Raw genomic sequence first — 24,366 nt, 5'->3', positions numbered from 1 at the left:
GCCAATGGCCAACATTGTCAGGCTTCAGGAGCTCAAGGGCAGAGAAGCTGCAGGGGAGGAATTTCTCATTTCAGACTCAGATCAACTTCAAGGGGGAATACTGATACAATTTGTAAAGGACCAGCGGCTGGCATTTCCTGTTGCAAGAGCTGCCCTTCTAGAAACTCCAGACTGCACTCGGAACTGATTACTGGGCTAACAAGCAGATGGAAAGAGCAATCCATGGCAGTAGGCGTGCAATTGGCACAATGGGCTCCTGACTGCTCAGCGTTGGCTATTTTATGGATAATGATTTGGCCAAGAAAAGGTATATTTTGCGGTACCAGTTACACTTGTGAAGTGCAATTCATCTACTGATTTGCCTTTCAGATGCAGTCACTACCAATAAACTTAACAGCCATCTGTAAATAGTACAGAACTATAAACAGCAGAAAAAGGCAATACTGAATACTTCAGTGTAACTTACAGCAGAACGTACACACAGCGGCCACCCTATTAGGTACCTAATAAGGTGACCCCAATGTACGATTGTAATCTGCTGCTGCTTTACCCATCCACTTCAGGGTTCGGTGTGTTGTGCATTCAGAGATGCACATCAGCACACCATTGTTGTTATTTGAGTTACTGTCACTTCCCTGTCAGCTTGAACCAGTCTGGACATTCTCCACTGACTTCTCTCATTAACAAGGCATTTCTGTCCACAGAATTGTTGCTCACTGTACGTACTTCGTTTTTCACAGCATTCACTGTAAACAGTAGACGGTTGTGTGTGAAAATCCCAGGAGATCAGCGGTTTCTGAGATACCCAAACCATCCCGTCTGGCACCAACAATCTTTCCACAGTCAAAGTCACCTAGATCATATTTAGTCCCCTTTCTGATGTTTGGTCTGGACAATAACTGAACCTCTTGACCATGTCTGCTTGCTTTTATGCCTTGAGTTGCTGCCACATGATTGGCTTAATCGATATTTGCATTAACAAACAGGTATACAAAGTGTATGTAATAAAGTGGCCACTGAGTGTAAGACAGGACATTTGGAAATCTTTTCAATTTCAAATAGTGTCAAACAATCTTTACAATCTGCCTGATCAGCCAATTGCAGTAAGAGCTGACCAACACATCTGCTATGCAGTACTCCCCAGGCACTGTAGTAGAAAGTCAGTCTAGATCAATAAAATATAATAACTTGCCATTATTACATTGGTGTTTAAAGGTGATTGCCACACACAGGACTATTATGATGAGATTTCAAATGTATTTTGTAAATGCTTTGTTGTGTGTTTCCGTATTGTTGAAATGCACTACAGAACTGAGGATTATCTGCTTTCATGTTCTAGATGATGACCGGATCAATGAATCTGAAATGAAAGTACTATAAACGAGTGAAGGATCAGTAGGGAGCTCCTACTAAAATAAGTGAATACGAAAATAGGTCAAAGTCCAAAGTAAATTTATTATCAAAGTACATATATGTCATCACATACAACCAATTTCTGTGGGCACACTCTATAAATCCATAATAGAATAATAACCATAACAGAATCAATAAAAGACCACACCAACTTGGGCTTTCAACCAGTGTGCAAAAGACAACAAACTGTGCAAATACTAAAAGAATGTATTAACAATAAATAAATATCGAGGACATGAAATAAAAGGTCCTTGAAAGTGAGTCCATAGTTTGTGGGAACATTTCAATGATGGGGCAGGTGAAGTTGAGTGAATCCTTTGATTCAAGAGCCTGATGGTTGAGGGGTAATAACCATTCCTGGACCTGGTGGTCTCAGTCCTGCAGCTCATTATCCTGATAGCAGCAGTGAGAACAGAGCATGTCCTGAGTGGTGGTGGGAGGGTGGGGGTGGTCTCTGATGATACTGTTGCCTCCACACTTTACATTCCTATAATCTGCTACATTAGGACGATAATTTTGTTTCTGTATGCACTGTGGATGCCAACGAACTAGCTCACACTTCTACAAAGGGTCAGCTACATTAAAACATGTCAGCTTACTGCACAACATTGGAGAATCGTCACCAGATTTGTGTCAAATATTGAAAAGTGCAGCAGCAACAAACTGCTGGAGGAGTCCAACAGGTCAGGCAGCATCTGTGGAGGCAAATAGGTGTTTGACTTTTAAGGTCAAGACCTGCATCAGAATACAGTGTAGAGGGAGTTCATTGTTGGAAATTCTTGGTGTTAATGATGGGAAGCTTGTGAAAACAATAATGAGATAGCAGCAGAAATTTCTTAAAGGCTATTCACATTCAACTAAACCAATTCAGGTCTTTGAAGAGGCAACGCTGGAGAATTCATGAAGAAAAAGTAGTCAAGGCTGCTGGGATGTACTGTAACAAAGGAACACATGTTGCCTTATTAAAGAAATCTGAAAAACATGGGGTAAAGGGGACAATATGAATACATCGATAAATGACAGGGAACAGAAATAGGCTGGATGGAATGACATTCCCTGAGATCCAACATTAGTGCTCCTGCTGTTTATAAAACTGAGTAGCGTGTAGGCCTCCGTTAGTCTTGATCGACCATGGATTTGCGCCTTGGAAAGTTTCCAAGGCGCAAGCCTGGGCAAGGTTGTATGGAAGACCGGCAGATCCACACCACTGATGTCATCCAAGGGAAGGGCATTAGGACCCATACAGCTTGGCACCGGTGTCATCACAGAGCAATGTGTGGTTAAGTGCTTTGCTCAAGGACACACACGCAGCCTCAGCCAAGGCTCGAACTATCAAACTTCAGATCACTAGGCGAACACCTTAACCACTTGGCCATGTGCCAACACAAAACTGAATACACTTTCACTTGGAAACACGCCACCTTCCAAAATGCCATGCACCTTCAGAATGCCACCCACCTGACCCACTGTCGGCAGAGTCACATTCAACCATGTCAAAATCCACAGAATTGGCATTCGCGTTATTCTCAGCCCTGGGGGACTGCTTCAGAATTCAGGTGCATGTAATCCTCAGGGCCTGACTAAGTGCATCCTCAGACCTTGCGGGAAGCTAGGGAAGAAATGACACAGGCCCTTATAGAAATAATTGCATCATCTTTAGCCATAGATCTGGAAGGCCAGAGGGTAGGTAACGAGTCACTATTTAAGAACGGCAGCGAAGACAATCCAGTGAGTTACATCAGTAGTGGGCAAGTTACTAGATGGGATTCTGAGCGACAGCACCTAGCAGTATTTGGATAGACAAGGGCTGATTAGGGATAGTTTGGTGTTTAGGAAATCATGTCTCACAAATTAGTTTGTGCTTTGAAGAGAGGAATTTTTTGAAGAGCTTTTATGTTTACAATAGTGGTGGAGTCTCAGACTCGAGGGCACAGCCGCAGAATGCTGTAGAACAGAGATGAGGAGGAATTTCTTTAGCCATAGGTGGTGAATCTGTGGAATTCATTATCTGTGGAAGTCATTGGCTGTATTTAAAGGTAAGTCATCAAAGTCAGGAGAATGGGGTTGGATAGGATAATAAATCAGCCATGATAGAATGGCAGTGCAGACTCAATGGGCTAAAAAGGCCCAATACTGTACCTATGTCTAATGGTCCTGTATCCAAGAAGATTGATGAGGGCAGGGTAATGGATGCTGTCTTCCTAGAAGTGAGGAAGGCCTTTAACAAGGTCCTGCATTAAAAGACAGTTTGGAAGGTTAGAACACATGGGATCTAGGAAGAGATAGCTACATAGTTAAATAACTGACTTAATCGTAGGAAGCAAAAGGTGATGGTGAAGTATTGTTTTTCAGACTAGAGGCTTGTGATCCAGTCGTGTGCCACAAGTATTGATGCGAGGTCCATTGTTAGTTGTCATTTATGCGAACATTTTGAACGAGAATGGACAAGTCATTGTTAGTCAATTTGCCAGTGACAATAAGTGGTAATGTGGACTGAAGAAGTTTTATCAAAAGAAAGAATTTTGAAGCAGCTGCATGATTTAAACAAGGACGTGCAATACACTACCTGGTAATGAACTTCAGTAGGACATGGGCTATCTGAAGGAATGGGCAAACTCAGAGTAGATACAACACAGAAGAGGATGAAGGGATGAATGAAAATATGCAACATAATCCAAATGGTATTTATTTAAACAGGGAGCAAAGTCAGACAGAGGTCCTCATTTTCAATGTCAGGTCATTAGGGCAGATGGTCAGAAGGTTTAAAGGACCAAATTATAATTTTTTTTTGCTTACTCACACGGTTTAGGGACATTAGTTACCTCATTTAGAAGAATGGCATTCAAATCAAACTTGTACACTGGATACAGAATAGAGATATTCTGTCCTCCAATAAAATGAAACCATAAGCTGAGGGGAACTAGATCCTGAGAGACATTATAATTGGAGTTCTCCATTCAGAAGTGAAAGGGAGCAGTTTCCACATAAAGGTTGGCAGAGGTTTGGATATCCCTGTCTCATAATGCCAGAAACATTGAGATGGAGCATGATTGCTTTTTCATTTGAGATCTGAAGCAAAAAAAAAGGGTAATTGGATCTGAGATAACAATCAACCACGATCTCATTCAAGACAGGACGAGCTAGAAAGACTGACTGATCTCACCTCCAACCTTTGCTGAAGAACCAGGAGGAACTATATGCCAGATACTACTGGTGTTGTGGGATTCACCTCCTTTATAGAATGTGAGCTCTGAACAAGAGTAGGCCACAAGTTAAGAATGTGGCTGAAATAACATATCCAAGAAACATCAAGCAGGTCAGGCAGCATCTGTTGAAGGAGAAACAGAGTTCATGTTTCGGGTCAATGACCCTTCATCAGAACCCTGAATGCAGATCTGATGAAGGGTTATGGAGATGAAATAGTGGTCGTGTTTCTCTCCCCACTGGTGTCATATGACCTGCAGAGTCCTCCCAGAACCTACAGATTTCAAGCATCTGCAGATTTTTTTTGCTTTTGGACCTTATTGATCCATGACCTAATTCCCTTCACCATTCCCTTCTGCCAATTCCACGTGGTAACAGTAATCAGCTCAAGTCGCTTTCAGACTGGATAAACACACAGGTGCCAAAGTCATTGTAAACTAAGTTCAGAAATACCCGCAAAACTGCCTGAGGACTCGCCCTAGACGATCCTGAGACCAGCTTCTTCCAACAAAATTTCAGATTTAGTTGATTACTTGAATTCAGATTTTCCAGCGGCTAAGATGAGATTTGAGCCTGTGTCTCTTGGTCAACAGTTCAGAACTCCGTCTGCCGGCCCAGAAAATCAACAACTGTACCAACATCCCCATGTTCATACTCACCAGGTAGTCCTTACCTGGGCATATACAGCACCCGCTCTGCCACCACAAACCCCACTCGGAAAAAGAGGTTGCTGGCTGGAATGAATGGGAAGACCAGGAAAAGCAAGCCCACCAAAACCTCCCTATGCTCTTGTTTCTGCAGACAAAGTCAGACGAGGGAAGAAAGGTGTCAACTTATTGATGATTTGGACAGTCCCATTGAACGGAAATCCACAACACACATACATGTTATCATACAGTCGATTATACACAGAAATAAACTCGGATTTAAATAAGTAAATATGATATAACATAATATGATCATCTTCCTAAATAACATAAAACCTTGATGGAACAATCAACACAATGTCATTCCCAATTGAAGTAGAATCACTCTATGCTCTTTCATTATTCTTACACCAGATGAGGCTGAGGTTTCAGTCGAATGCCCTATCTGAATTTCAGCACCTTTAAGAGTGCAACATCTCACCAGTTTAGTTCTGAAACGTCACCTCGTGCATCCTCAGTGAAGCCCGAGAATGTGATTTATTTTGGTTCCATTTTTGAGCCACAGCACATAGGTTTGACAAGGCCATGCGCTTAATTGGTTGTACTTCTTAAAGTCCTCCAGCCCGACCCCCACAACACCAGACAAAATGTGGCCCAGATCTTCCAGTCCTCTCACTGTCAGGTGACCTTTTATTGATCTCAAAGCTGGAGTTGATCATTTTTTTTAAAAGTCATAATTATTCATAATATGATTTCATGAGATTTGCAAGTATTTTTAAAATGTAAGTATACGTTATAAATATTATTTCATGAGATTATTACTATTGCCTGTCCCTTGTTGCACTAAGAAGTTAGGTGTTGTACTTGTTCTTGAATATTCATCTTGACTCTTAATGAATTGGAATGTTTGCTCTATGTCCTTCCAATAATCACCCTTACAATTGCTGAATAATAACTGTATGTTTAACTTATTTCTTCCATTCAAATCTCTTCAAGGTTCAGGTCCAGCACTTAGTCAGTGTTGATCAGTTAGGCCAGACCATAAAATATGGAAGATTTTCATGATCCTGTTGAAACTGTCAACCTCTGCTTTGTGGACATGCTTAACAGATTTCAATCTGTCTAACTGCTGGGATGGAACATGATCCAATGTTCTCTGCTTTGAGCTCTGAGTCTTCATTGCAGTGTATCAGCACTGCAAAATTGTATTTTTCTGTGCGGTGATCTAAGTAATTTCTGACTGCTTACTTTGTGCTAAACTCTGGGATATCGTGTTTACTATATGGGAAATAGCGTAGATTTATGAAAGCTTTTACTTTACTGCCCTTGTAGTTCAAAACGTGAACCATCACGCTGAAAAACTATTATAATGAGATTCAGCAGACATTAGTTCCAATGCAGCATACCACCAAAGGACTGTGACCAGAACAGTTCATCAATATACAAAAAACTATGAAAAGAGGCCACATTTAGTGGAGAAGAACCAGATGCCACAAAGCAAGCTCGATTGGAAGAACCTTTTCAGTATTAACCCTTCAAACTCACAGATTGACAGACTGTTGGAAAGTTCAAGGACAATTTCACTTGCAATTAGCACATGCATGCACAGGTGCATCAGACTAAATTCAAACAGTACCAGAGTTAGCTCCTCCAAAAAGCCAAGTTGAGATCGAGCTGGACAGGCTGACACAAAGTTGACCGTGAGCAATTGTTCAGATTGAGCAGACCACACCAGTCATGGGTATGCCTGACAAAACTGTACAACTATGTCAAAACTACAGAATCACACTAAACCATCCTCTGAACGATGAACAATATCCACTAGCCCCCGCAAAATGTACACAGAGGTAGCAGGAAATATTGGGCCTTTCCCACTGCAATGCACCATTAAACATAAACATAGATCGGCTGAAACTAGACCCCTGTACTTTTGTATAAATTTGATTCATTCTGATCACCAATCCCACTAACTGCACAGGTAACTGAAATGCTCTAGTGCACATAGCATTTTTACCATGCAGCTGGGATCTTCTTTTATAAAAAATTGTTTATAAAAGTGCTGTGCAGCTTTCAGGTCATGCAAAAGTTTCCTGCTCAGAGAGATGGTTGGTCTGTGCAGCTGTAAGAAAAAATTTAGAGGGAACAACACTCTTGATGAATTCTGAAGATAATGTTGGTAGGATAGAGCATGCTGAACCAGAAACCAGTGCTGCAAGCAGAACTCCAAATAGAGAAGTGCATAACCATCTGTAAAGTGTAGCAGGCACAAGCAGTGAGATTGAATGCATTGTTGTCCTGGAGAGCCAGCACAGGTATGATGACCTTCTGTAAGGAGAGACGTTAATGATTCTGTGCTTATACACAATTGCACTAAGTACACTTTCCAAGTTGAAAGCTCCAAGTTCAGTTTCAATGAGCAAAGGCAATAAATGTCTCGGTGTTCAATATGCTTGTTACTTTCCTCAGTATGTACTTCTCAAATGTCCCCCCGGGTCACCCACCAGCCACAAATGGCTTCTATGAAAGCCTCGATCAGTCATTTTTATCTGCGCAGCAATAAAATACTTGGAGTCAGCCTTGGCTGGTAAATGGCAGAGACCTTGCAATACTTGTTATCATTTCAGCATGTCGAGTTTTTCCCCTCCAGAACTGCGATGTCTCCAGGTGAGGTGCTGGTATTGAAGCTTGGAATTCTGCTGAAGAGTATCAGCAGATCTTTTAATTACTTTCTCAGGTGCCATGAGGATTTAAGACACATGGTGCCACAATCCATCAGTGGTGTTCATCCGCAATCCATTAAACTGACAACTGCAGTGGTTCTGTAGTCGCCCTGGGGAGCAAGGCATGCTATTTGATTTAAGAATAGACACTGCATTAAATAGAGATGCTTTAGCAGAGCGCTCACCATGTTTTGACCACATTTTCTACAAGGCAATTCTGTTTGTCACAAGATAATGAGAAGCTCATCTTCCATATCTGAAAGGTGCACATACCACCCACCCACTACTTGCCAGCATGCCTTTATACTCCACAATGCTTTTCCCAGTTTCACAACCGAAAGCCACCTTAAAACTCCCTGACAATATTTCCAGCCATCATTTCCCACCAGTCCCAGTCCGGCCACTCTTACCCCTGCTGATTACCCCATTTTGTCATTTGGAACACGGTCTTCCAGCAACACAACCAGGTACATTTCGTAATCAGTTTATAACTGATCATCAACAGCAACGGCCTACAGAAAATGCACCTAGTTGAGGCTCAGTGAGGCCAGCAGTATCATTATCCAGCAGGAGGCACGGGAGTTGTGTACAATAAAGGAGCAGAAAATAGAGGAGAGAAAGACAGAGTCAGAAGGTGCAAAGAAAAACAGTGAGAGCGAAAAACATTGAAAAAAAAAGAGAAATAGTGATACATGATGCAAAACAGGCATTCAGTCACATAATATGCAGAAAGACAATGCAAAGGAGAATATACCACCAGTAGCTGTTTACAGCTACCCCAACCCAAGAAGTAACTTTTAAATTTAATTCAGTTATGAGATGTGGGGATCAGTAGTATAGTTGTTCACATGACATTATTACAGCCCCAGTGATCTGGGTTCAAGTCCTGCCACTGTCTGTAAGGAGTTTGTACGTTCTCTCTGTGACTGTGTGGGTTTCCTCTGGGTGCTCTGCCTTCCTCCCATGTTCTAAAGATGTACAGTTTCCGAGGTTAAGTGGTCACGTGTGTAACTGAGCAGTGGGGGTTCATTGTGCCGGAAGGGTCTGTTACCAGACTGTACCACCAAATAAACAAACAACCACAAGAGATTCTGCAGTTGCCAGAAATACAGAGCAACACACGCAAAATACTGGAGGAACTCAGCAGGTCAGGCAGCATCAATGGCAGGGAATAAACTTACGAGGCCCTTGCTGCTGCTGATGATGATGTGTCCTGACGAGGGTCTTGGCTCGAAACATCAGTTGTTTCCTCTCCTCAATATATGGGATCATTGTCATTGTTTGCCCATCCTAAACAGCCTTGGAAAGATGGTGATAGACTAAATAAGATGAAGGTACTCACACAGCACAGTCAGTTTAGAAAATGGCAGAATGTGAGCTCAGTGAGAATGAAGCAATCAGGAGGGGAGCACGCAGGCGGCAATGGCTTCACAACTGACCTTCTGGGCATTTGGAGGTCAGAAGTTTGGGAGGTGCTGCAGAATCTTGTGAGAGATCTGGAGAGTATGGAAGGGAGAAGATGGGGGGGGTGAAAACAGCAAAAGCAGAGACGAGCTTATTCAAGGAAAACATCACTGGGGAGGAAAGCAGGTGGTGTTCAAGAGCATATGGAGTTGGACCTCAGCTCAAGATTAGAGATTGCAAATACCCTTGTATATTTTTGGACATTAATAATAGTCATTCAGGAAGCAGCTCACAAAGGTGCCTTCTAGGTGACAGAATGTATGGAAAAGCTATGAGAAGATACACGATGCTTTTCAACGTCATTCCGGCTTCCAGACAGTGTCAATGAATGTCTGACAATAAATACTTGGGAGAGGAAGCAGCACGCAGAAAACTGAGATCTATTAGCTCAAGGCTCCTTACTAATGCTGTTCACTTCCACTGTACACAGCATTGTGTAATTGTGTACCAAGAGCTGTATCACAAAACTGCAGGCAATCCACTCCCAGTCCCTCCTTTTTATTTCAAGAGATTCCGTACCAAATTACATTTCTCATGCACACCCATCTCCGAGATCTTTTGAAACGCTTCCATTTCAGCCCTAGTCAATTGCTTAACTGCTAATGAAGTTAAATAAGCTTTATCTTTTATGTGGAATGAAATACGAGTGGTTAAGGACTGCAGTCCTGTAAGAAGGCAGTAAAGGAGAAAGCTATTAACCAAGTGCCATAAATAACACAGCTAGTGGCTTCCAAAGTGACAGTAATGTGCACTATGTCATACAACACTCATAACCAGCTATCATTTTTACATTATAATAATATTGTGTTTTTGATAAATATAACTGATTCTAACAGTCAAAAGGTTTGTTCCCGAGTTTGTTCTATTGCTGTAATTACCTCAAGCTCTATAATCCTCTGCTTACTGGTTCCTGTGCCCTACAACTGACATTATGGCTGGCTTATTATCCTTCTGAACCCCATTCTCCTGTCTCCTCCTGGTAATTTTTGACACCCTTACAAATCAAGGACCCTCACTCAATGATTCAGGAATGGCTTCTTCCCCTCCACCATCAGATTCTTGAATGGTCTGTGAATACTACATCATTATTCCTTTTTAAAATACTATTTCTTTATTTAGAAGCACACTGCAGAACAGGTTCTTCTGGCACAATAGTCACATCATCCAGCAACTCTAGTGCTTAATCTTAGCCTAATCACAGGACCAATGACCAATTCACCTACTAAACCATGCATCTTTAGGATGTGGGAAGAAATCGAAGCACGTTGAGGAAATCCATGTGTTCACAGGGAGGACATACAAACTCTGTACAGATGGCATCAGAATTGAACTCTGAACTCTGACGCCTCCAGCTGTAATAGTGTTGCACAAACCGCTATCTGTAGAGTAATTTTATGTCTATGCACTATTCTGCTGCTACAAAACAACAAATTTCACACAGTAAGATAGTAAAACCAGATTGCAAAATCGGATTCCTTAATTCAGAACTGTGGACCCTAATAATGGCCTCATCAGCCAAGGGAAACATCTCCCAGTATCAATTCTGTTGAGCACTGCAGGGTTTCTGTTTAAATTTCAGTAAAATCTCTTTTTGTCCTTCTAGACTCTGGAGAATACAGCCCAAGTCTGCTCAATCCCTCATCATGTAGTAGAAGCCAAAACCCTAGGAAATGGAGAGGATGTTTTCTATCTAGGACCTCAGAATACAAGGACATCCCTTCAGAAAAGAGAAGGGGAGGAGATTCTTTAGCCAGAGGGTGGTGAATCTGTGGAACTCATTGCCACAGATGGCTGTGGAGTCCAAGTCATTGGGTATCTTTAAAGTGGAGGATGAGAGATTCTTGATTAACAAGTTCATCTAAAGTTACAGGGAGAAGACAGGAGAATGAAGCCGAGAAGGAATAATAAATCAGCCATGATAGAATGACCTAATTCTGCTCCAATGTCTTGGGGTAATTCTTAAGCATGGGAACAAATAGCAAATGAACCACCAAAGGGGAAAGTGTGTGTGTAGGAAGGGATAAGCAGTTCCTGCTTTGGCCTGTACATTCTCTCTGTGACTGTGTGCATTTCCTCCAGGTGCTCCGGTTTCTACCTGCAGTCCAAAGACGTACTGGTTGGTAGGTTAACTTTTCATTGTAAATTGTCCTGTGATTAGGCTAGGGTTAAATTGGGGGATTACTGGGCAGTGTGGCTCAAAAGGCCAGAAAAGCCTACTCTAAGACAGAAATCAGCAGGACATTATAGGACCTTCAACCTATAATGTTGTGCCAACCATGTAACCTAGTCTAGAATTTCCCTACCATATAGCCTTCTATTTTTCTAAGCTCCATGTGCCTATCTAGAAGTCTCTTAAAAGACCTTGTTGTATCCGCCTCTACCACCATCGCTGGCAGTGCATTCCACACACCCACCACTCTCTGTGTGAAAAACTTACCTCTGACATCCCCCTTGTACCTACTTCTGAGCACCTTAAAACTAACCTCCCTTGTGTTAGCCATTTCAACTCTGGGAAATTCTGTACTGTATCTCAATAAATAAATAGGTTTGCAGAGGTAGGAAGAGACAATACACAAAGAGATCCACAAAACACAAAACCTTAGGATGGGGTTGGACCCAGAATCTAAAGGCCAGAACAACGATGACACAATTGAAGTCTGGACAGGACTTGGTGTAAGATCAGGATACCCAGGTCTACACAGGAGAATAGGAGGCAGGGTAAAGCTCTTCATCTGCCTACCTATAAATCACAATGTAGCTAAGCGGGATGTCTATAAACAAATCAACACCACTACATCTCAGGGTTTTGGACTGTCAAGTCCAGATAAATGAAAGATGCTATAATGAAGAAAACCCAGGGGATGCTTTATAGCCATCTTGTCTGAATTTACTTCATACTCGGAAAACAATAACTGGAATTTGTTCAAGGAAAACAAAACATTTCCTTTTGAAATCAAATTCTGTTTTCTTATCCAATTTCCTAGCCAAAAATGATTCATCATATTCCATTTGAATTTTCAATTAGCAATTAAACTGAGCTGCTTTCGAACTATTTTGCCCAAAGCAGAAACTACAAAAGAGCGCACATTAGACATAAGAAACTCATGAATGCATCTGGAAGGATTAGGCTCAGTGAAATGGAACTCATTGATTTTTCCAAAAGACAAGGTCATGCTCAGAGACCCAAGGGTAAAGTGCAACTAAAGGGGTTTAAAACCTCGATGGCAGTTTGCATTAAGTCAAAAAATAGCTCCGCCATTAGCCTTCCTGCAAAGGCACTTCGGTGCGTTAATGAAGATTTCAGCAACAATAACTATGCAGTCCAGTAGACAGGAGATGATTTTCATAAATTGGAAAGTGAGAGTTCAAATCCTGTCATGGATTTCTGAGAAGTTTAATTTAGATTAAAAATAAGCAAGAAGTAGTTACTCACGCATAACTCCTTCACTTTGATTCTTTGTGTCTAATCTAATCTGATCTTCTGGACATTTCCATCTATGCATTATATGGCTTAGGGTTGTCCTGACAAAGGCCTTCACCAGTATCACTCAAGGCTCTGAGTGTTGGGTGGGCAGGACTCGGTGTTGCATATGAGTACTTTTGTCTTCCCGTAATAGAGCTCTCTCATTGGATCACTGATGTAAGCAAGAGCAAGAGAGAGAGAGAGAGAAGGTGGGTGGGTGGGGGGTGGGAGTGAGGGAGAGTGAGGGGTGGGTGGGCGAGAGGGCAAATGGTGGGACAGAGATGGAGTGTGGAGGGGAGAGAGAGGACAGAGGAGGCTGGGATGGCAAGGGAGAACAAGAAAGGCAAAGAAAAAGCAAGAGAGAAAGGGAAAGTTAAAAAAGAGAAAGAATGAAAGAGCAAGAGAGACAGCATGATATTAAGAGAGGCAGTGGATCAGACAAGGGACACCGAAGTAGAAACGAAAGAGACACACACTTATGCACAGAGAAAAAGAGAGATTGAGGCACACAGAGAAGGAGCACATACTGGGAAAAGGAATAAAGGGCTGAGGAAAAGGGAGAGTAAACAACACTGAGACTGAAATGGAAAACCATGTCGTACAAATTGAAGCACGCTTTTGCTATTGGATTTTATTGCCAGCCGTGCTGTTCACAATACAGATGCTTGTCCTCTATTTTTCCATTCCCTGACCAGACGTGCTGAGCTGTAAGGAACCTCCTGCTGTCACCACGCAGACAGCAGTAACCTGGAACAGAGCCCAAGTCAGAGCTGAACTTCTGCAATGTGAATGAGTCAGTGAGCCTCACAAAAAGGACCCATTGTGGCAACCTCACCCTGTGTGTTCCTCCAGTTTGAGGATGACCAGTGAATAACAGCCACCCTGTGCTGTGAATTTACAACAAAACCTTGTGTTGATATAGTGCCAATGAGGCTGTTTGAAAGAAAGGTTCATTACCAGGCCTTTAAAAGTTGTCACCATCCCACCTTGAGCAGCATGGTGGCATAGTGATTAGTGTAAAGCTATCACAGAAGCAGTGATGTGGGTTCAGTGCTGCTGCTGCCTGTAAGGAGTTCATACGTTCTCATTGTGACCCCATGAGTTTCCTTCAGGGGCTTTGATTTCCGCCCACAGTCCAAAACCATACAGGTGAGTGGGATAATTGGTCACATGGGTGTAATTGCGCGGCGCCGGCTCACTGGGACAGAAGCGCCTGTCACCCTGCTGTATTTCCAAATAAGTAAATCACACAAGGGAACTTGGCCAGTGTGGAAGGTTACAAACAGGAGCAGGACGGCGGGACGGGCAAGGGAACGCAGCGTTGCTCTTGTGCATGCAGCCCAAGCTATTACACAGACTAGTCTCAATCCACTTGCTCTGCCTCGGGAAAGAAGCCAGCATAGTGAAGGAGCTCAGTCATTCTCTCTTCTCTTCCCCCCATTTGCGGCATGGGGCAGCTGTCACTCAGTCAGGCAGAAGATACAGATACTTGAGTATGTCCCACCCATGCTCAAGGACAACTTCCATCCTGCTGTTCTCAGGCTCTCGAATAGACCTCTCACACGCTAAAGGATGAACTCTTCACCTCTCAGTCCACTCGGTTGTGGCTTCTGCACTTTAATCGGCCTGAACTGCACCTTTTCTGCAGCTGCAACACAATACTCTGCATAAAGACGAGAGATTCTACAGATGCTGGAAATCGAGAGTAACACACACAAAATGCTGAAGGAACTCAGCAGGTCAGGCAGCATCTATGAAGAAGAATAAAGAGCTGATGTCTCGGGCCGAGAGCCTTCATCAGGTCATAGAGTCATATAGAAGTACAGCATAGAAACAGGCCCTTTGGTCCATCTAGTCCATGCCAAACAAGTTAAACTCCTTACTCTCGGTCACCTGCACCGGAACCATAGCCCTCTATACTATCCATGTACCTATCCAAACTTCTCTTAAACGTTCAAATTGAACTCGCATGCACCCTACTGGCAGCTCGTTCCACACTCTCATGGCTCTTTGAGTGAAGAGGACTTCCATCATGTTCCCTTTAAACTTTTCACATTTCACCTTTAACCCATGACCCCTGGTTGCAGTCCCATCTAAGCTCAGTGGAAAAAGTCCACCTGCATTTAACCTAAATATACACCACAAAATTTTTTATACCATACCTCTATCAAATCTTCTCTCAAACTTCTACGTTCCAAGGAATAAAGTCCTGAAGTCCTGAGTGTGCTTGTTACTATACTGTATAAGACCATAAGACATAGGAGCAGAACTAGGACATTCAGCCCATCGAGTCTGCCTCGCTGATCCTGGATCCCACTCAACCCCATACACCTGCCTTCTCAACACAACCTTTGATGCCCTGACCAATAAGGAAACTATGAATATTCACTTTAAATATGCCCACAATCTTGGCCTCCACAGCTGTCTGTGGTAGAGCATTCCACAGACACTACTTTCTGGTTAAAAAAATTCCTCCTTACTTCTGTTCTATAGGGTTACTCCACAATTCTGTGGCTTTGCTCTGTAGTTCTGGATAACCCCACCCTTGGAAACATCCCCTCCACATCCACCTTATCTAGTTCTTTCAATATTCGGTAGGTTTCAATGAGATCCCCCCCATACTCTTCTAAATTCCAATGGATACAGGCCCAAAGCGGCCAAACACTCTTCATATGTTAACCCCTTCATTCCTGGAATCATTGCCGTAAACCTCCTCTAGACTCTATCCAGTGACAACACATCCTTTCTGAGATATGGGGTCCAAAACTGTGGACAATACTCCAAATGAGGCCTGACTAGTGTCAAATAAAGCCTCAGCATTATCTCCTTCTTTTTATATTCTGTTCCCCTTGAAATGAATCCCAACATTGCTTTTGTCTTCTTTACCACAGACTCAACCTGTAAGTTAACTTCTGGGAGTCTTGCATGAGGACTCCCAAGTCCCTCTGCACCTCTGACGTTTGAATTTTCTCCCCATTTAGATAATAGTCTGTACTTTTGTTCCTTTTACCAAGATGCATTATCGTCCATTTCCCAACACTGTATTCCACCTGTCACTTATTTTTGTCCATTCTTCCAGTTTGTCCGAGTCCTGTCGCAAACGCCTAGCTTCCTCAGCACTAGCTACCCCTTGACCTAACTTGCCACAAAACCATCAATTCCATTATCCATGACACTGACAGACAATGTGAAAAGTAGCAGTTCCAATACCACAAGTCACCCACCGGCAGCCAACCAGAAAAGGGCCCCTTTATTCCCACTCACTGCCTCCTGCCTGTCAGCCATTTCGCTATCCATGCCAGTATCTGTGTTACCATATTCTGCATTCTGTTTTCCTTTTTACCACCTCAATGGACCTAGAAATGTAATGCTCTGTATGGATGCCACACTGGCAAACGCTTTTCACTCTGTCTTAGTTCATGTGATCAGAATAATAAACCAATTCCAATCTCCCTATTAATGATGCAGCAATCAAAATCAGAATACTCAACAGGACAAAGTGGAATGCTCGCTTCGGCCAAATGCACACTTGGAGGAGAAAATACCTGAGGAGTGCATGGTACTACAATTGAAACCAAGTAAGGGGATTTTAAAATCAAAGCATTGCCAGACTGGAAACCACTGAGGACGAGGAAACACACAGCTCACTGGATTACGACTGGAAAAAGTTCCAGGGCGATGGGAGAATGGGCAAAGCCATTCCACCGAACCACCTGGCAAGGTACATTTTCATTCAAGTGCACAAAAGATGCTGTAGACGGGAAATTGATACTCATCAGAGACCAAAACCGAATCCTCCGGTCTCCTCACACTTACCAGGACAGAGAGGAAGCAGTTCCGAGTCAGAAGGACCATGCCCAGACCAAACGCCGCCGTCGCCAGATTCCGCCCGTCCCACAAAGACTCCACCAGAGGAATACTCCCTACTTGCCAATCGTAGCAGAGGGTCATGGGTGCCAACAGCAGCCAGGCATTGAAGGTCAGCAGGTAAGAGTACGTGAGAAACCTGCAAGTCAAACAAAAAGAAGGAATGAGCTTGCACTTCCAAGGTGTCTTGCATGACATCATTGTTTATTGCCACTGCAGTGAAGGTAACTTTGCAGCTAATCTGCTACAATCAAACAATACAGGTGTGAAAATTCTGTCAAACTTTGTCAAAGCTGCGGAGCACCTCACACACCCTTAAATAATTAGCAGAATCGTTTACTTGAATGGGTACTTTTACATTTACTAGCCAGTCTTTTTTATGATTTACTCTTTCACCGATATGGTCATTACTGGTAATGTCAGCAGTTACCGTTCATCACCAATTACCCCTCAACTGAGGTAGACTAGAGTCAATCACATTCATGGGTCTGCAACAATGTTGGATAAACTGCAGTCAGCTAGGTAAGTGTTTGTAATAATCCAGTAATTTCCTGGATACTTGCTAGTAAGAATAACTCAATTTGCACCTCAACAATGTAGCATTCCACATCCCAGTACACTTCAATTTTAGCATGGATTATGTGTTCTGCATCTGGAGTGGGACTTGTTGAAACCACTGAGTTTTGATTCCCAGGCAGATCCTTCTGGCTGTGAGCTGCCCATGATCACTGGTGACCTAGCTGCAAAGTACTACATAACCTTTTGCTCATTCATGAGTTTGGACTTGATAATCAAGGTGTCAAGTGTGCTTGGCTTTTCTTGCTGTAATGGCAGTGTGCCAGAACCAGCCCTACCCACGAAAGAGCTGCAGACAGTAAGACCTGACTGAACCATGTCTCCAGCTTAACCAGCTGTCAAGATCACTCAAGTTTTCAGAATGTCTATAACAATCAGGCATCATCTATAGAAGAGAGACCCCTTCAGGTCAATTTCCTTCCATCAAAAAAAGTCATGATAAAAGGTCACTGACCATGCAAGATCAGTTTCTCTCTGCGCATATGGTATCAGTACCACTGAGCAGTCAGTTTTAATTTCAAATTTCCATCATGTGCTGTATTTTTCATTCATTCAGTTTGAAAAACTGGGTGTCAATCTACTCAACTATGCTGCACTTTTAGAAAGAACTCTCAAAACTAATGAAGATCGTTATTTCTAGGCTCTGGATCACCTATTATGCACCAAGCCTCCATTAATTGCATTCATTTGCAAACCTTCAGGGAGACACTAAAATTTAAAGTCAACATTTGGATCAAAGACAATGGTCTAAAAAGCCTTTAGTGTAATTTATTTCACCAAAATCTAACGAGGATAGTTCGTCAGGAGGAGTTGACTGGCATATTATTAAAAATTTCTGAATGCATTGATCAAACTACATTGGGCCATCATTCTTAAGCATCACAAGAAATGTACTTAAGAGCAAAATTTAAATATAATCATATTTTAAAACATGCTTGCTTGCAATGATTCATGGCAAATTTTTCATTTTGAGGGTTGCAAGAGTTTATATGGAAATTGAGGGGGAATATGAAAGGGCATGCACAATTTCCATTGAGAATGCCCCTAAGGTAGCAACCTGTTCTCTGATGTGGAACTTTTGAAGAAATAAAGGCCTTACACATGAGTGGAAGGTGGCACAGTACCTGGTGAGGAGGTAAGGGGAGAAAGAAGCTGGGTTGTCCTGCTCTGAGAAGTTGGGCATGGAGCCAGCCATGATCCATACTCGGAAAAACAGAATGAGGAGCACCTAGGAGAAAAAGAAATGATAGTTATTGTTGGCACAACTCACACTGGGCAACATCCAACAAGAAGCACAGTGCAAGCTACATTACATTTCCTGGACTTGCAAATCACTGCCATTGCTGGTCACGACTCCAGCATTGCACATAATCCAGGATGACACAAAGAAAGCGCTACTGTCCACCGCCATCACCGGATGAGACACTGATCCTTCCACTGCACATCCTGTTTACTCCTCATCGACATCCCTAAGAAAATTCAGGGGGCTGAAAAGCTTTTCAATTTGCAAGCCCAGTCTGTGCTTGTTTGGTTGTACAGTAAATGTCTGATGCCTTACAATCTGTGGGATGGTGCTGTCCATCCGGATTTGCTGCAGCGATAGTGGTTCAGGTCTAGAGTAATTTATTGGCAGTGGTAGTTTATACATTGGTAGTATACTGGGGCTGTCCTGGTACTGTGAACAGCATGAAATGGATGCTACAAGCCTGCTTCCTGCAAGGGTTCTTCTCCATACAGGAATTAAATATAAGCAGCAAATTTATAAACTGCTAGAGGAACGCAGCAGATCAAGTGGCATCTGGGAAAGCAAAGGAGTGGTCAACATTTCAGGTCGTGACCCTGCAGCACAACTGAAAGTGAAGGCAAGGCAGCAGAACTGAGAAGGAGGGGTGAGACACACTATGGTATTGTTAGGCAGAAATAAAACATAGCTAGAAGGCAGAAAGACACTGGAGGGTGACGGGCTTCTAGATTCTCATCCCGCCCTCTCACTTCAATATACTAGCTATCCTCCATCCAGGAGGTTCAAGACCTTCTTGTTTTCTCAAACTCAATTCATTTCAGGTTTATCGGCAGACCAGAACGAAATTCAATCCTCCGATCAGAATAGATGAATCCATTTGCTGGCCGAAGAAGACAACTCACAGATTCACACAAAGTTTGTTCAATTGTTCATGGCCCACTGAACATTTCATTGCAATGGGTTAAGACCATAAGATATAGCAGCAGAATTGACCCATTGGCCCATCGAATCTCCTCCATCATTTCATCACGGCTGATCCATTTTCCCTCTCAGCCCCAATCTCCTGCCTTCTCCCCATATCCCTTCACGCCCTGACTAATCAAGAACGCAGTAACCTCTGCCTTAAGTATACCCGATGACTTGGCCTCCACAGCCACCTGTGGCGACAAATTCCACAGATTCATCACTCTCTGGTCAAAGAAATTTCCCCTCACCTCCATTCTAAAAGGATGTCCCTCCATCCTGAGGCTATATCCTCTGGTCTTGGATTACACCACCACAGGAAATATCCTCTTCACAGCATTAAGGAGAGTCACAAATCAGATCTTTGGCCTGTATAGAGTTGGAATGTTCCAACTGCCACATGCAGATGCAACAGTCATAATTCACCTCAGTGTTTCCCATCAAGAGGGAGAAAATGGCTCTCATCATTTTACAAACATTTTTCTTTTGCACAGCACAATGGGAGAGGGTAGAACAGTGGGCTCTGTAACCCATGGTTAAATTGAATCATGATGCACATGGTCTCGGCTTGAACAGAAAATGTGAAATGTGGAGGAGAGCAGAAGTCCAGCAAAGAGGAAACATCTTCAAGAAGTAAGGTAGAGAAAGAAAGGAAATGGAAACACAATTCCAGTTGAAAATAAGTGGGTTTCAACTTGCCTCCATCAGGAAAGGAGCTAACACCCACGAACAAAGGCTGGTCACAAATTGGCCACAACTTTTAATGGCATCCTAATCTGGCCCAGATTCATTGAGCTGAACGGCTTAATTCTGCTCTACAGGCTTACCCACAGTTCTCACCATCAAATGAAATGGAGCTTATTGTCTTGTGCAGAAGTACAATGAAATACTGGTATAACGAAAAACATGTTTACAGCAGCATCACAGGAACTTAGGTAGATAACACAATAAATTACTGCATATAGTAGCTATACATAAATACACTGAAGAGAGAGAGAAAACAAAATGCTGTGCACAAACAAGACATTTGTGCAAAAACACCACACACCACTGTACTGCAAAGAGATTGTCAACAATACTTCACCACTGAGATAGGCTCCAGGATACGCAGATTGTTTCAAGTACCTGATGTTTATAGGAAAGAGGCTGTTCCTGAACCCAGTGCTATAGGATTTCAGGCCTCAGTCCCTCCTGCCTGATAGTATCAATGAGAAGGTAGAATGGCCCAGATGGTGGGGTTCCTTCATGTTAGATGATGCTTTCCTGAGGTAGCACCTCATGTGATGGACCAGGCTGCACCTGTCTTATTCTACAACCATCTGTGAAGTTTCTGAGACTATTTGGTGACATGCCAAATATCTTAAAGCTTCTCAGAAAGTAGAGGTGCCAGCATGGCTTCTTTGTGTTTGCATCAGTAAGTTGAGACCAGGACAGGTCATCCAAGATGTTAACACCCAGGAATTTAAAGTTACTGACTCTCCATCTTCATCATCAATGAAAATCAGCCACACCATGGAATTCCGTTGATAATAACACTACAAGAACTAATTTATAATAACGGACTCAAATTAGTTTACCTGAAATTGACTCCCACTAGTTGCTTTGGAAACACACCAGTTTCTCAAACCTAACCCCAACCCAAGCAAGGACGCCTTTGTAAATTCTCCTACTTCTGCCTTTTGCGTTTTAAGAAAGGGCACAGAAAAAAATTACAAGAATGGGTCCAGTGATTAAGTTGAAAGATCTGTTGGAGGTGTATAGAACCATGGGGCTGGTTTAGATAGGCAGAGAGAAAGAAGTGGTCATATTCGCAAATGGTTCAAGGATGAGGGAGACAGATCTGTAATAATTGCCTAAAGATACAAGAGACAGTGATAGAAAGTTGTTTCACTCAAGAAGCAGCATTAATTGGAATTTATAGCTTGCAGGGTGGCAGAATTTCAAATGTGAGTTGAGTAGAAATTTGAGAGTATAATCTGCAAATTCAAGATCCAACGTGAAGGACCAGGGAAGTTTGACTGATTGGACTGCCCTACGGGAGTGACCTTACACCTGATGGGTCAAATGCCCTCTTTCTGTATAACTGCTTGTAAAATAAGTGAATGGAGCCTTGGGATTTCTCCAAGGCTTTAGCCACAAACATTAGTTGAAATGAACATTAGCTTAAAAGGTTCCCTTGATGAGAGAAGCCAGCATATAGAATGCTTGCCTTCATTGGTTGGGATAAGAGTAATTAAGTCATAATGCAGCTATATAAAACTTTACTCAGACTGTGTTGAGAGCATTTCTGATCTCTCCATTACTGAAAGGATGTGAAGACTTTGGAAATGGTGCAGAAGTAGCTTACCAGCATGCTGCCTAGACCAAAGGTGTGAGCAATAAGAGAAGACTGGACAAACTTTGGTTCTTCTCCATGGAACATTAGTAGCTGAGGGGGGGCCTGATAGAGGTTTTTGAAATTATAAGAGGCATAGATAGTGTAGATTGTCAGAATCTGTTCCACAGAGTAGAAATGACAAATACCAGATGACATGCTTTTGAGGAGGGGGAGTTTAAAGGTGCATGAGGGACAAGATTTTTTAAGGAGTAGATAGCACCTGAATAAGTTACCATGGTAGTAGTGGAAGCAGACAGTTTGAGGCAGTTTGAGGGGTTTTTGAAATGGGCACATAAATATGAATGAAATGGAGGGATATGAGTGAAAAACATTTAGCACAGAGTGGCATCAAGATCGGCACAACATCATGAGTTGAATGGCCTGTCAGTGCAGTTCTGCTCTAAGATCTATGAGAATATTTTGCTTGAGTGTGAGTTGCTGAGCAACTGTAACTTTGGGAGGTACCGGGTTCTGGCACAGTCAGAGAAGTCAGCTGTCCTATCCTGCACCCATGTAGCGTCCCAGGACAAGCTGCCACTTTTGCTTCACAGTAACTGCACTGATTTCAGTATCATATTCTTGGAATATTTTGGAACCGGAGAAGGTGCACATCCCTATAATCCAAGGACAATCCAAAGTATGTAGTGAGTCGCTCAATACACAGAAAGAAACACAGGAAACAGAGCCACAAATAGTCCAATTTAGCCCCTTGTACCCACCCTGCTTCTCAAGAAAGTCAATAGTCTCCTGTCCCTTAATACCCTCCATGCTAAACAGTGATCATGTTGCTATTACAGACATGATATCAATATAACCATATGCTGGCAGAAATGTAATTTAAATTGGTATCATGGTTGGCACAGGCACCGTGGGTCAAAAGCCCTGTTCCCCTGCTGTACTATTTGATGTTTCATGTTTGAAAAATACATTAATCTCCATCTAAAGTATACTAAGTGACAAAGGCTCCACAGCCTTCCTGGAAAGATAATTCCAGAGGTTCCCTACCATAGGCTAAGTGAAAGATAAACATATTTACTCTCTGCTTAAGTAACCAGAAACAGAGGACATGGGTGAGATCAAGTCTGACGTGCCCATGATAAAACAACCTGTCAGCAGTGTGCAAGCAGGGACAGGAAGGGTAAACAGAAGGTGAGGAATTGAATCATATGACAAGAATCATCCCATGAATAATTACTGGATTCATAGCATGGAGTGCAGTGAAGTGTGGAGATATTTAAAACATTAAAGAGAGCACTGGCTTTGTCATCTTCAAGCGCGTTAAGGCGTCGACAGTAACACAGGAATTGCACCAACAAATCCATGGAGCAAGTTTTACCTACACACTGACAGTGAGCTGAGAGAAATCATCAGCAAGATGGAAGTGGCACACACATCTGAGAAAGCACGAGTGGTTATTTACTTTTTGGTGGTAGTGTGGACAGCAGTGGTAGAAATACAAAGTGGTTTTACAGTAGCACAGAAGATTTTTACTAGGAACAAGAGGATAAAAATGAGTTTTTTCCAACAAAGAGTAGAAGAAAGCCATTCTGAGTCCATCACTTTGATGAGATAGCTATCGACCACATGTAGCAAAGATGAGGAAGGAGTACTGGGATTATAGAGGAGCTGTCAAACAGAAATGGGTTCAAAGACTGAACTCACACTCCCCTGATCCTTTGCTAGGTAAAATGTTCAGTTCAGATTCACCAGCAGGGCAGGACAGGAACAAAGTCTTAGCTGAGCCGAAGTTGAAAATTAGACCTGTCAGGTTATGAGAATGTAGCACAGGCACAGAGCTGATTTATCTATTACAACATGAAAGCATTACTCTCTGAAAATCAGAACCAAACTGCTCTCAAGAAATTTGTGCATCCCTTTTCCCTTCTGATTTAAGTTGATGAATGTTTTATAGATGCATAATAGAGAGTATTCTGACTGGCTGCATCACAGCCTGGTATGGAAATACCAATCTCCAGGAACAGAAAGGACTACAAAAATGGTGGATACAGCCCAGTTTGTCACAGGCAAAGCCCTCCCCATCACTGAGCATATCTATGAAGAGTACTGTCACCAGAAAGCAGCAGCCATCTTCAAGGACCCCCACCATCCAGACCATGCTGTCTTCTTGCTACTACCAATGGGCAGGAGGTATAACAGCATTAGGTCCCACGCCACCAGGTTGTACCCTACAACCATCAGGATCCTGAGCCTTCACTCACCTCTACTCTGAACTGCTTCCACAACCAACAGGCTCACTTCCAAGATTGCACAACTCATGTTCTCAGTATTATTTATTTACTTTCTTGGCACAATTTGTCTTCTTTTGAACATTAATTGGTTGTCAGTCTTTGGTTATGTATAGTTTTAATAAATTCTATTGTTTTTCCTTACTTTCTGGTAAGTGCCTGCAAGAAATGAATCTCAAGGTG

General features: G+C 42.6%; 1 protein-coding gene across 1 annotated transcript in view; it reads right to left on the bottom strand.

Moving 5' to 3' along the window:
- The window catches only part of tmtc1 (transmembrane O-mannosyltransferase targeting cadherins 1), a 169,837-nt gene that overhangs the window by 66,725 nt on the left and 78,746 nt on the right, over positions 1–24,366 (bottom strand). Inside the window, exons 6-8 of the mRNA XM_059977827.1 lie at positions 18,479–18,582; positions 16,728–16,917; positions 5,291–5,412 (exon numbers count right to left, since the gene is read on the bottom strand). Coding sequence (XP_059833810.1) covers positions 5,291–5,412; positions 16,728–16,917; positions 18,479–18,582 — 416 coding nt within the window. The remainder of the gene's footprint in view (positions 1–5,290; positions 5,413–16,727; positions 16,918–18,478; positions 18,583–24,366) is intronic.

This window comes from Hypanus sabinus, chromosome 8 (genome assembly GCF_030144855.1).
Source record: "Hypanus sabinus isolate sHypSab1 chromosome 8, sHypSab1.hap1, whole genome shotgun sequence".
Taxonomy (NCBI): Eukaryota; Metazoa; Chordata; class Chondrichthyes; order Myliobatiformes; family Dasyatidae; genus Hypanus; species Hypanus sabinus.
The sequence above is the reverse complement of the archived record's forward strand: the minus strand, read 5'-3'. Positions and strand labels throughout refer to the sequence as shown.